At 37.9% G+C, this 12254-nt stretch overlaps 2 protein-coding genes across 7 annotated transcripts in view; one reads left to right on the top strand and one right to left on the bottom strand.

The window, feature by feature from the left end:
* The window catches only part of ST6GAL2 (ST6 beta-galactoside alpha-2,6-sialyltransferase 2), a 175588-nt gene that overhangs the window by 157682 nt on the left and 5652 nt on the right, over positions 1 to 12254 (top strand). For 5 of the 6 annotated variants that reach the window (XM_014893492.2, XM_088160103.1, XM_088160104.1 and 2 more), the window contains 2 exons: positions 593 to 694; positions 1783 to 1957. In XM_014893492.2, the coding sequence (XP_014748978.1) occupies positions 593 to 694; positions 1783 to 1957 (277 nt within the window). The remainder of the gene's footprint in view (positions 1 to 592; positions 695 to 1782; positions 1958 to 12254) is intronic. The other variant, XM_088160102.1, reaches the window with a different exon arrangement.
* The window catches only part of LOC106863896 (vertebrate ancient opsin-like), a 77155-nt gene continuing 71052 nt past the window's right edge, over positions 6152 to 12254 (bottom strand). The window contains exon 4 of the mRNA XM_014893481.2: positions 6152 to 11303. Coding sequence (XP_014748967.1) covers positions 11088 to 11303 — 216 coding nt within the window. The 3' untranslated portion in view covers positions 6152 to 11087. The remainder of the gene's footprint in view (positions 11304 to 12254) is intronic.

Below are 12254 nucleotides of genomic sequence, written 5' to 3'. Positions count from 1 at the left end.
TAGATTAGAGCAAAATGACAGTTCCTTCAAAAATAGCCCTGTAACATACCTGTTGTTGGAATTGTTTTTCTAGGTATTCCAATCTGTACAGTCATGATCGAATTTGCATTTTTTTTTTAATTGAAATGACACTGACTTGCTGTTAAAATGAGAAAGCCATGAAAAAGGTGGTTGGGGATGGGTGGCAGAGAAAGATATTATACTTTGGGGCTGTAGCACTTCAAAGAAAGCTGCTCTGTGTCCAAGAGGATCCCACAGGCAATCTGAAATACTGTAGCTTTCGTTTTCAAGTTCCAGAATGCACGGTAATGTTGATACACAATAGCACAGCATCTCAAGCGGTCCTATCACATCCTTCACAGATGGAGAGTAATTCAGCATACTGCTACTTCAAACTGTAATGAGTGCTGTTCATGGATAAGCTTTTTTTTGTATATTTTTTTAACAAAACAAGATGCTTAAAATCAACCAGAACCGAAGCATAACAAACAGCAGCGTGGGTAGGACTGTTCACTTGAGAGAAGGGTTTTGCCATTTTCCTGGATGCCACTTTCTTTTAATGCTGTGCAATTCTTTGCATCTGTGTTTGCAGATTCTCACCAATCCAAACCATCACTTTGTCGACAGCTCCTTGTATAAAGATGTTATCTTAGTAGCCTGGGATCCTGCTCCCTACTCTGCAAATCTGAATGTGGTAAGATATCCACTTAGACTCTTCTTCACAATTATTTGAAAGTACCGGAGAAAATTAATTTACTGCTTTACTCTCCTGGTTCTCCCTTTTCACCATGAACCCCAGGTTCTGTCTACCTGAAAGGAGAATGCTGTGTCTATAGGAATTGGTCAGAATTGGTTTATTGGTCAAAAACATTTTAGTAGCCTGCAATTATACTGGGAGGGACTGTTCTGAGATGCTAGAATAGATGAATGGTGGCCTTTGTTTGATAAAACATTGCTATTTTCACATAACAGCGAGTTTTCTGTGCGCTTGCCAGGGAGGGGACATTGCTACTTTTCACAAGTAGGTTTTGTCAGGAAAGGTGAAAAACTGCATCCATTTTTCTCCATCTTCCCCACTGCCTTCCCAAACAAAATACAACATCCTAGTGAAAATCTCTCCTGGGTGCCTTCCCCATTTCTCAGGCCTCCTCCCCACCAGCCTTCCCTTAATGTCCACTGTCCCACAGCCATCTGTGCCCTGCTGTCCACCCCCTCACTGAGAGCAGCAGACGTCCATCTGGTTGTCACTGGGGGAGTCTCTACTTTGGCTGTAGCTGCAGCTCCAGTAGACAAGTTGATCTGATGGCTTTTGGCACAGGGAGCTCGGAGCTGAGCAGGCTGCAAAGTAGAAAGTAAGCCTTCATCTGCTGAACTCCCTTAGCAACAGATGCCAGAGGCTGCCTGCTTCCCACGCAGGCTGCCATCAGCTGCGTCATGCGCTGCTGCTGCCTCCGACAGGGACAGGGATGCTTTCAGAGGAAGATTCACCCCCAGGCCCACATATCATGTCAAAGCTCTTTGAACCTCTTCTTTAATGTGAGGGGAAAATGGTCTTGGCTCATCCCACAGCAGTCAATTGCTTATTGGGAGTCTCTGTATGAAGAAAGGAAACAGAACAGCCCAAAGTGAGGAATGCCTTTCTAGAAGAAGCATCCTCCAATACAGGCTGCTTTGCTACCTTTGCTTCTGTTCTGCAGAACACAAATGAAGCCAGTTTATGCTATTGTACATGTAGTGTTCAAAACATGTTTAATACTATTGAAAAACATTTTTTCCTCCCAGTGGTATAAGAAGCCAGACTACAATCTGTTCACTCCCTATGTGCAGCATCGCAGGAAGAATCCAACCCAGCCATTCTACATCCTCCATCCAAAGTTTATATGGCAGCTCTGGGACATCATTCAGGAGAACACTAAAGAGAAGATACAGCCCAACCCTCCTTCTTCAGGTTTTATTGGTAGGTGTATCAAAGACGGTTCCAGTAGACATGTTAGATTAAAAAAATAATTTTAAATGTATACATTGCATTAGGATCGAGCCCACACGTGTGTAGTGTTTGTTCTTGGTGCTCTATACAGAAACAATGACTAGCAAAAACACACATTATGAGAAGTAGAAAACAGTTGAGTGAATTTGATGTTCTGCCTTCTTGCCCTTCACATCCATGTTATGCCTACCATATCTATAAAACATGCATATATCGATGAGAAATGTATATTATTCCACATTACTTTATCTATTGAGGACCTACTCAGTTCTGAAGTTCCTGGCTGGGATCATAGAGCAGAGAGTGCTCAGTCAACAAATAAAAGCAGATGGCAGATCATACAGACAGGATGAACTCAATGGCAGGCTGGGCTGTATTCCCTACATAGGCCAAGGGCTTCTAGTGCTGTCTGAGCACTGGAAGCAATAGTGTTTCACTGTCATTTTTGGTCCTTCCTCAGTATTTCTGGGGGAATAATTTGGCACTGTGCCCACATTCATACAGCAGAACAACTTATCTGATGCACAACAGGTCCTGATTGTGGACAGGTCTAAAGGATGCAAGTAGTTAGAGTGGCAAGGCTGAGTCAGGGTGTTCCTTGCCTGTGCTTCTAGACTCAGAGGGTAGTAGAGCTTCAAATACCATGTTCCACTTTGGAAACTCCATCCTTTCCTCACTGACACTGTGATACTGATCTAGGTATTTGCTGCAGTCAGAAAATGGTTTGGTTTTATTCTTTATATCTGAATCTGAAAGCAAAGACACCTGAGATAGCATCTGATATGGGAAAACCAGTTGTGAGCATTTATCTTGGATTCTGTATGCAGTAGTGGCATCCTAGGATACCTTGGAGCACACCAAAGGCCTTAGAGAGGGTGCAGAAGCTCCCAGAGGGATGACATGAATGTGTCTGGGAGATGCCCGTCTATGCCTGGAGTGGGTTGTGCATACCTGGAATATGAGTGGAAAGTAAAGGAGGCCTGGTGTGTTGCAGAGGGGACTTGGCTGTTGGTTACTTCCTGAAGTGAGGTTTTTTTGGAATCTGCTTGTAGAAATTCACAGGGAGAAGACAGCTCATGTGGAATGATTTCACCAGCTGCATTCACATTTTGCAAAAGTGTTTCTTGCAGCAATGAAGTTGTTGATAAAAATAGGTTAACAGCTGCTGATTGTAAGAATAGTGAAGATGATCATTGTGCTGTCAATCTGTACTTCCACCATAGATAAAAATCCCTTCAAAAGAAGAAATGGAACACTTCTTTGAAGAAATTGAATTAATTTCACTATGAGAATAGAACAGCAATCTTCAATCTCAACTCTAAATGTTAGTGACAAAAAAGTCTTTCAAGCAGAGAAAGCTTTGAAAATATAAACCATTAAACATCAAAATTTTAACAACAAAAGCCACACAGATAAATATACTCTGTGTACAGATGCAAATTTGCCTTCTTCTCTAGTGGGAATTTTATTTATATTGTTCTTTTCCAAGGAGCAGTGCTTTTTGGTAGGCTGTTACTAACTTTAAAAAAACAAGGTAGTAAGATGAGCTCATTGAATGTCATATCCACCCAATTTCATAACTAGCTACTGTTCTGATAGATGTATTTTAAATATTCTATTAGGGAGCGTCTTCCTGTTTTGGTAACCTTATCAAATTAATATCTGTGCATTGTACATGTAACATAATCTAAATACAGAGGTAGCACAGAAACAGCAAATGCATATTGTCAGGGACATAAAGGGTAAGATAAAGTAAAAAAAATGGAATGCAACTCGGCAGAAAGCTGAAAAGTCATGTTGGTCGTCAGGTCAGGTATCTATCAATCACTCATGCAGCAAACAATCCTGTTGGAACTGAAGCTGGCAGACACTAGTGAACCTGCATGAAAGGGATATCCTGAGTATTAAGCTTCTACCTGATTCTTATAAAATCTATAAAATTATTTCCTATAGAATTAGTAGAAAGATTGAGTAAGTGATGGCCATCATAAAATACGAGTGTCTTAATTTCTGGAAGGGAAAAACATTTATTAAATGACCACACTACTAAATACCACTGTGCTTAAAACAGCTATATGAAAGACAACAGGCTGTTGTTAAATAGAGGGTATGAATTTTTACAGAGATACACATTCCTGAATCTAAGCAATTTTTAGTATGGTCCATGATGATTTTAATCACATAGAAAAGGATACAAAAATGGTTCTGAGTCAAGTGAGGCACTTCTCTTTCAGGCTTTTTAGCCTCCAGTAGGCCCAGCTTACAAAATTGGACAAATGTATAAATTAAAACATGGAAACATCAGAATCTTTCTTTTCACAAATGCCAAGAATGTTTTAGCACGGTCTTACACTGTTTCTTCAGTAATTACATTTTTCTCCTGACAATTGTATCTATTCCCACTACTTAGCACTATTTATAAGAAATTGAATCTTGGCAAAGGGAGGATGTTGGAATGTGTCCTCAAGGTGTTCTTCTGCAGCAATGAGTCAGCATCCTTGCACAGTGACTGATGTCAGGGGAATCTTTTAACATCATTAATAACTGTATTACAGTACTTAAGTCACAATATTATTAAATATCTCAGAAAGGGGACCAGTGGGGAAGAGGTAGTCTCTCACATGCTTTGACTTCAGAGGAATGAGAGAGAGAGAGAAGAGGTAGAACTTCTCCCCTGTTTTTTTCACTGCATGGGAGCTAGGGAAGATAATGGTTTTATCCTTCCTGTGGGGTATGGGCTGCCCTATATCTGCATAAATTCTTCCTGGACCCCCTGCCTTCTTCAAACCCCAGCACATCAGCTCTGCACCAGCTCAGTGTTGCTGAGGAGAGGCAGCAGCATTTGACAGCTGCTGGCTGAGGTGGGAGAAGCACAGTGCATGTGCCAGCTGTGGAAGGGAGATGAGAGGATGGGAAGAACAGGATTGGCTGAGGGAAGGGTAGTTTGTGGATAAAGGTCCAACAGGGTAAACCAACCTTTTGATTTTAATCTGGGAGTGTCTTTTGGTTTGTTTCCTGAGATACCAGCATGGACTTTAGCTGGCTTGTAACTTTGCCTTATGTGGCATGTCATAGCTTAGCTAATGTCCCTCCTCATTATAAATCATTGACTCTTTGTCTTCCTAGTCTAGTCCTTATAAGAGTTCTGAGAAGCCATTCCTTCATATTTTTGCATCACTTTTGCAGCTGCTGCCTTCATGCTTCTAAACAAATTTCTGCACTGTCTTCTCATCATCTTGCATTAGCATTAGGCAATTGCCATGGTGGCTTTTCACAGTTAATGTTGTCGGTTCACATTTGGCTGAAAATAAGTTTGTTAAATGAGTATTGATATGTTTACATATCATCTTGGACTTGGATCTGTGCCATTTTTCTAGGAAGATATATAAGCATCCAACCACCAAACCTCGGATTTGAATTCCACTGGCAAATCCTAAATTAGCACTGTTACTAGGGAAGGATTTGCCCTACCTTTTGGCAGCAGAAGTAAGTCACCTCTCACTTCCTGTTAATCAGTCTTTCACTGTGAAATGTGAACTCAGTCTTCCTCCTGTCTTTCTGTACATATCAAAGTTCAGTTTTTAATTGAATTTGACAGTTTATAAAGTGTCAGTCTGTACTGTTACCATTCTGATGTAAGAACTGACTGTTCCTGTACCCTCTTTGGTAGCCAATGTAAACAGCCTATTCTGACCTTAAATTTTTGTCATCTGAAGACCAAGAGTAAAACAGCAGAGTTTCTCAATAGCAGCATTCTCTGTTCATCAGATGGGATGGTACATCAGCATTCAGAAAGTTTGAGGGCTTTTTAATAATGTCAAGATTATATAAAGGCTTTTCTGTGGAGATTTTGCTCCACTGTTTACTTAGTGGATTTTCTAAAAATTCCTACGTACCATAGTCGATCAGTACACTTTGCTGATTTACCTCTTCACAGGCGACTTTAATTGAAATTCACGTTTATATACTCTTATAGAGCAGTGACTTTTATCTTTTTAAAAGCTAGGTGAAAGCTGTGACTGCAGTATTTTGGTTTGTTTTCAATCAAAACATGACCTGTGTAGATTCTTACATTTTAAATTGTCTGTGTAGGTGGTAGTTTTGCTATGTGCTAGAAATTTTAGCATAAAATGCAATCCACGGAACACAAAATAACTAAGCGCAGATTATTTTATTGTTGGGAGAAGGGAAATGTTGTTTGAGGCTTTACAGTTGACATTACAGTTTTAACATTATGCATCATTAACAGTTGATAACATTATTTTAATCTTCATTTGCATGCATTAAGACAATAGTACAAGCAAGGCTATCATTACACTGCAACATTAGCAGGTCATTGTATGACTAAGAACTTAAATTTCAAATGGCTTTGGAGAGCATGTTGCATACAAGTATAAAGTTTAGCTCCAGCTCTGCTTAGAAAAAGATGCACTTTCATGAACTGAAAGAAAAAATTCGACATATTAAGAGTTGCCTTTGTTGCTGTTATTCAGTTGTTCCAACAGCAATTGCAGCACGAACAGAATAGTACTCACTCTTTCCAGCTCAGTGTTATTCAAGTATCAGCACACAAATAAATAATACTTTTAATACATAAGCTTCAAATTATTATTATGCTAATAAAAAGCACACTGAAAGTTGAGTATCTCCCACTTCCCAAAATGGAGACATAAAAGAGCAAATTCTTCTCTTAAATCACATTAAGAAAAATTTATTATTCTAGTGAATCACCCAAAATTAAATAATACATGTAGAATTACATTATTTTACTGGCCAGCATTTTCCAGTCTATGCTCATATTACAGAATGTATTATTGTGATTAATGTAGAGCTTTTTGCATTCACCAAGTTATAAATATGTAATTTTCTAAGTCTACTATGTAATGCTAGTATCTATACATCAAAGATGACAAGTATTGCACAAATTATTAAGCTTAGGCACAGGGCCATTTGGTGACAATTCTTTGATAAATAATTTGGTTTTCTTGTGGTTAATGTTTTTCACATAGTTCATGATCTAAACAGAGATAAAAGAACACTTTTTTAGAAACAAAGTGCTTTAAAAAGCCAAAGCAACTTTTACTGCATGTACCAAAGAATAACTGGGCACACTTGGCCCAGTTTCAAGGAGTTTCCTTTGGTATCTGCAATCCAGTTAGGAGTGACTATAGTAGTAGACTATCATATAGAAAACTATACATTCTAAATGCTTTATGCTTATTTGTAATGCTTTCAAATACACAGATTATCAAACACAAACTTAATAGTATATCTAGCTAAATTATTTTCTGTAACTGAATTTACAATGGTGTGAAATGAGACATTAGGAATAAAATCAGATTATGTGCATTTAAATGTTTTCAGCATCTCTTACATTATGTTATAATAATTCTGTGTTCTTGATGAATGTTGGAGTTACACTTATAATTCTAGATGCTTTTGTACAGCATCTGTTGATTCAGATATATTAAGCTAAATTTTATTTATTTGTAAACTAGAGAACATTCTTTTTTAAATTAGAATGCTAACCGCAATGCTTAATCATACCATAAAATATTTGTGTTGGAAAATCAAAGCCTTTAGAATTATTCAAATTGCCAAGAACAAATTGAAAAAACATTTTCTCCTTTTGATTAGAATCCATAGTGCATGATCATTTGTAAAAACCATCCATGCAGGGAATTTAATCTTCATATAATTCTGGTTTAAATGTTCTCAGTGCAGATTGTAAAAGTTAAGTTTATTTGTGCCAGTTGGACTGAGTTTAAACTATACCCAACCCTTCCTAACACCATCGATATCTACTAAATAGGAAAAAATAAAAGTACTACACTATAACTTCATCTTAACCAAAATGCCAAGAGAAAACACACTTTTCTAAGCATTTTGAAATGCTAATATATATTTCAAAATATGTAATACTGTTTTCGTGTCTACAGTTGTACTGTTTTAACAAAGTTGCATTTGACTGTTTCTCTGACAACCACATCATTTCTTTGGAATAATATCTTTTATAGTATTCTATGCTCACAATTCTGTTTTCTTTTCTTTATTTTTTTTTTTAGTGTCCAGTTGGGTGTTTGTGAATGTTTTATAGTTGAATGGCAATGTTCATAAAGCATAATTTTGAATGTTCTACCATAATACAGGTAGAATTATTTGTAATCCAAATGCGACTTTTAAAAATCCAGCAAGGGTATTAGAATTAGATTAGAGTGGCCTATGCAGAATTATCTTCAGTTGTGATTCTGAATGTATGGTAGCACCAGTTATGTTTGTCAAAGCTAAAATCAGGCTGGATACCCTGACCTTTTCCTTAATGTGAAATATGGATGTGAAATATTTAGATGCTATAGGCAACCTATAGACTTTCCCTTTCAGGTTTTATGCTTTCTCAAGTTGTGTATGTCTACTGGCCTTCCCTAAATACTTTGTAATTCTCTGCTTTTACTCCCATTCTCATATCTTAATATTTATGAATGCTGGAAATAAACCCAAAAAGTATCTCCTTTCTTAATTCTTAGACATGTACTGTTTCCTCAAAGTGCTCACTTTCTTCTGCTGACAGCAAAAGAATCTGTGATACCTCAGGTATTAGGTAACTACAGTAGGGGCACATTTGATCATGCCTTGTTTTTATTTCTTCTCACTGTGCTTCTGGAAAAGCCAGTTCTATTATTTTTCATGAAATTCCAAAAGCTACTTACATAGGAGTAGAGGAGAAAGTTCTTGACAGCCAAGTGGCAGACTCTTATTTTTGGGTTCTGTCTAGTCAGTGGAGAGGAACAACACTTAGAGAAAATTCTCTGTAAGTGGACAATTCAACACATCCTAAAATAGTCAGATGAGTTTTGCCCTAGAAATACCTGTGTCCTGCCTTGTCTCTAAAGAATGCTTTAAACCAGCCAGGTCAGAGAAGGGCATGGACATCTCAGTAAGATTAGTTCTGTCCAGACTCTATATTGTGTTGGGACAATGACAGTCTCACCCTGTTTATTAATAGCTCCTTAGGTCATGTGTAAGACAGTATGTGCTGTACTATAGCTAGCAATTGTGCATTGACTGAAAATTGTTGTAAAGACTGTTAGCAAAGACAAATATTGAAGTGTATTGTATGGAAACTCTTCACCCTACAGGCTATCAAGCAATGAGGTTTTCATTCATACTGATAATGCTGGAGGAGTATTGAGATATGGAACAAGTTGATGCAGATGATGTTGAATTGGGCAGTGATGTGAAAAGTACACAGATGAAAGAAATAAATGTGTAGACATAGTCTGAGGGTAGTACAGGGGTAAGAAATAAATGAGGCACACTTGGACACTGCAGGTGTGGGAGAAAATGCCAAGAAATTCAGCCACAGAAGAGAAACTTAGGAAGCAATAACACAGAAAGAAATATGTAAAGATAACAAATGGGAAGCAAGGTAGGACTTTTCAGAATAGACAGGCAAGCAAAATGAGTTAATGGAACCAAGATTAAGTCTGAAAGCAGTCAGGCACATTCCTCTTCTTTAGCTTTGAGACTGCATCCAAAACACAGAAGTTCAAACATAATGTAAAAGAGTATTTTGGGGGTCATGTAAGTGGCAAAAACCAATTGGTAATTTAAGAGATCTATAATATCACTGAAGCTAAATGGAGGCAAGAAGGGAAGGTAGATGAAAATGTAGACAGCTTGGCACATTTATATCTGCTGGGTACAGATGTCAGTAACTCCCTGCAATGTTGTTAAAACCAAGCAAGGAGAGAAACAGAGTTAAAGAGTGGTATGAAAAAACATGGCATGGAATGTGAGAGCTGTAGTCCAGGGAGCTCTGTTGAAAGCTCTGTTTTAAGGATTTAGGAAAAACAACCTAGACACATTGCATTAGAAAAAAATATAATAAAACCTGAATATATCCTAGTACATGGACTGATATAAATGTCCTAGTGGTCTAAACTCCTGCTATTCTTTTAAAGATGCTCAATTAACATTTTTTGTAAACTGAATTTGGAATAATGACTCTACAGCACTAGGGCTATCCCCTGGGGAGGGGTTTCACATATTCCAAGGCATGAGACAGAAAATAAACCATTTCTTCTCTATTTTAGAGAGGACTGTATTTGTACAAAAAAAAAAAAAAAAAAAGATGGATTCCTTTCCAAGAAGAACCTTTTTTTAAATTATTCCTTTTCCATCCCCTTGTTTTCTTGTTTTGTATTTTTTTAATGCAATGCAGAGTAGCAGGAACAGATCATTTTGGGGGAAAATCTGGGGACTGTACCAGTTAAGTGGAGGGACCTACCTCCTCAGGTTCATGTGTAATCCTGCATCTCACCCACAGATAGTTTGGGTGGAAGTCCTGGTTTTACCACACTGGTACACCTCCATGGGCTGGAGGTCTATAGTGTCAGAGGTGCTAAAAGAAGAACAGCCTGGCACTGAACACCATTTTTGCCCAGACTGGGGTTTGAACATTTGACAAGGCCTGGAATTATCAGGAGTGCTCCTAATTCCACCAGGACAGATAAGCCTCTAGCACAGGGACAGCTGTGTATGTGGTAATCTATACTTCTTGTAGCTCATCTTTCAGACTTCAGCAGAAGAATGAGCTATAACTTAGCTGTTGCCACTCAAAAAATAGTCTGCCAAGGTGCTTCTGCCATATCTTTCCTCCTGCCAAACATCGTTGTCCAGCATGAGCAAAAATGCAAGTAAAAGTTACAGTTATTTGTGAGCAACCTAGACTGAAATTCAAAGTTCTGGATGGAACCAGCCAGGAAAGATAAGGAGCCAAACTTGATAGCCCAGTGTGCCTTTTAGATTGACACTGAACCACTGATGAATAGAAGCTAAAACTCTACCACTTCTAAGTCCTCCATTAACTAATTTACAGGAAAGTCAATGATAGTGTTTAAAATTTTGTCATGGTTGAACCATACCTGGAGTTAAGTGGCTATTTTTCTGTTAGTAAGGAGTCACAATTTTTGTTCTTGACAGTTTTCCAATCCCAAAAATGGCAACTTCCTTTATTACTTTTAGAGTTCACTTGGTAATGTGGCAGTGAAATAAAACATGCTTTGGTTAAGGCTTGTACTTTCCATGAAAGACAGTTTTTCTAAGACGTTGGTGATACAGCTTTTGAAATTGGCTCTGGGTGCAGGACAGAAGTCATTTTCCTATCTGTTTCTTGATGTCGTTCATTATTGCACATGTTTCCACCGTCCACCCTCTGATCCAGCTGGATAACGCTTACCTTGGAATGGTAGGTGGGCTCTCCATCGCTGGAGGAAGGAGATTGGCAGTGGAAAAGCTGACGAAAGCATTTGTAAAACTAAAACAACAGAAAACAAACAATTCTATATATAGCTGCTTGACAGGTTACAGTTCAGAGCGTCTCTGCAACATCTTCAAGGCAAGGTAACTTGCTTTATTAAGATTGTACTTGGTGTTCAAATAGGGATTAAATATTTTTTCACCATGAATATATGTTTCTTGCTGCTTAAGACTGAAGTTCACTCAAATTTGAGAATGCTTTTCTAACACTGTAGATTCTGTAGAGTGTAAAGCTGTAGAACAATTTGAAAATATTTTCAGAACCTTTAATTTATGATAAAAGATTTAATCATAGAAGTAATTGGTTTTCAGTTACTTCACACATCAGGCAGGGAAAAGTCATTTTGATAATCTAATGATACACAGCAGGGAGAACATAGGGTTCTTTTCATTAGCAAGCCGTTGAAATCCCTGCATTCCCAAACTGTCAACGAAACTTAGAAAATGGCTTTGCTTAATTAAGAAACCAAAATAATTTTTATGTTAATTCATTTCACTTCTGAGATCTACCCAAAACACTATTGATGATGCCAAAGCTATTATGCAGAAAAAAACCCCAAACAACAGTGACATCAGTGCTCATCTGTAAGTTCCAAGTGATCAGAGTTATAGATACCCCCTCTGAGAGCTGCCAGTCCTATTCAACAGATAGAGATACCAGTAGTGCTACAAATGCCTCGATACATTTTCCACACAAATTTATTTTTAAAGTGAAATCTTAAAAAAAATAAACAGCATCCAAAACTTACTTTATGTCACTTTCCTTTTGCGTGGCTTCTTGAAACAGAAAAGGTTTCCAGGAGCTGTGATTAATGTGAAAGTATTGTGGTTTAGGCAATGTTCTTGATCATTATCTGGTATTAGTCCATCTGAAAATGTGCAGCTGCAACAGCAATATTTCTCTTGTTTCAAGGCTGTAAACACCACAATTGATGGTGCTCATGATAGT

The sequence above is a fragment of the Sturnus vulgaris genome, chromosome 2, assembly GCF_052056855.1.
Source record: "Sturnus vulgaris isolate bStuVul1 chromosome 2, bStuVul1.hap1, whole genome shotgun sequence".
Lineage (NCBI taxonomy): Eukaryota > Metazoa > Chordata > Aves > Passeriformes > Sturnidae > Sturnus > Sturnus vulgaris.
This window is presented reverse-complemented; position numbering and strand designations above follow the sequence as displayed.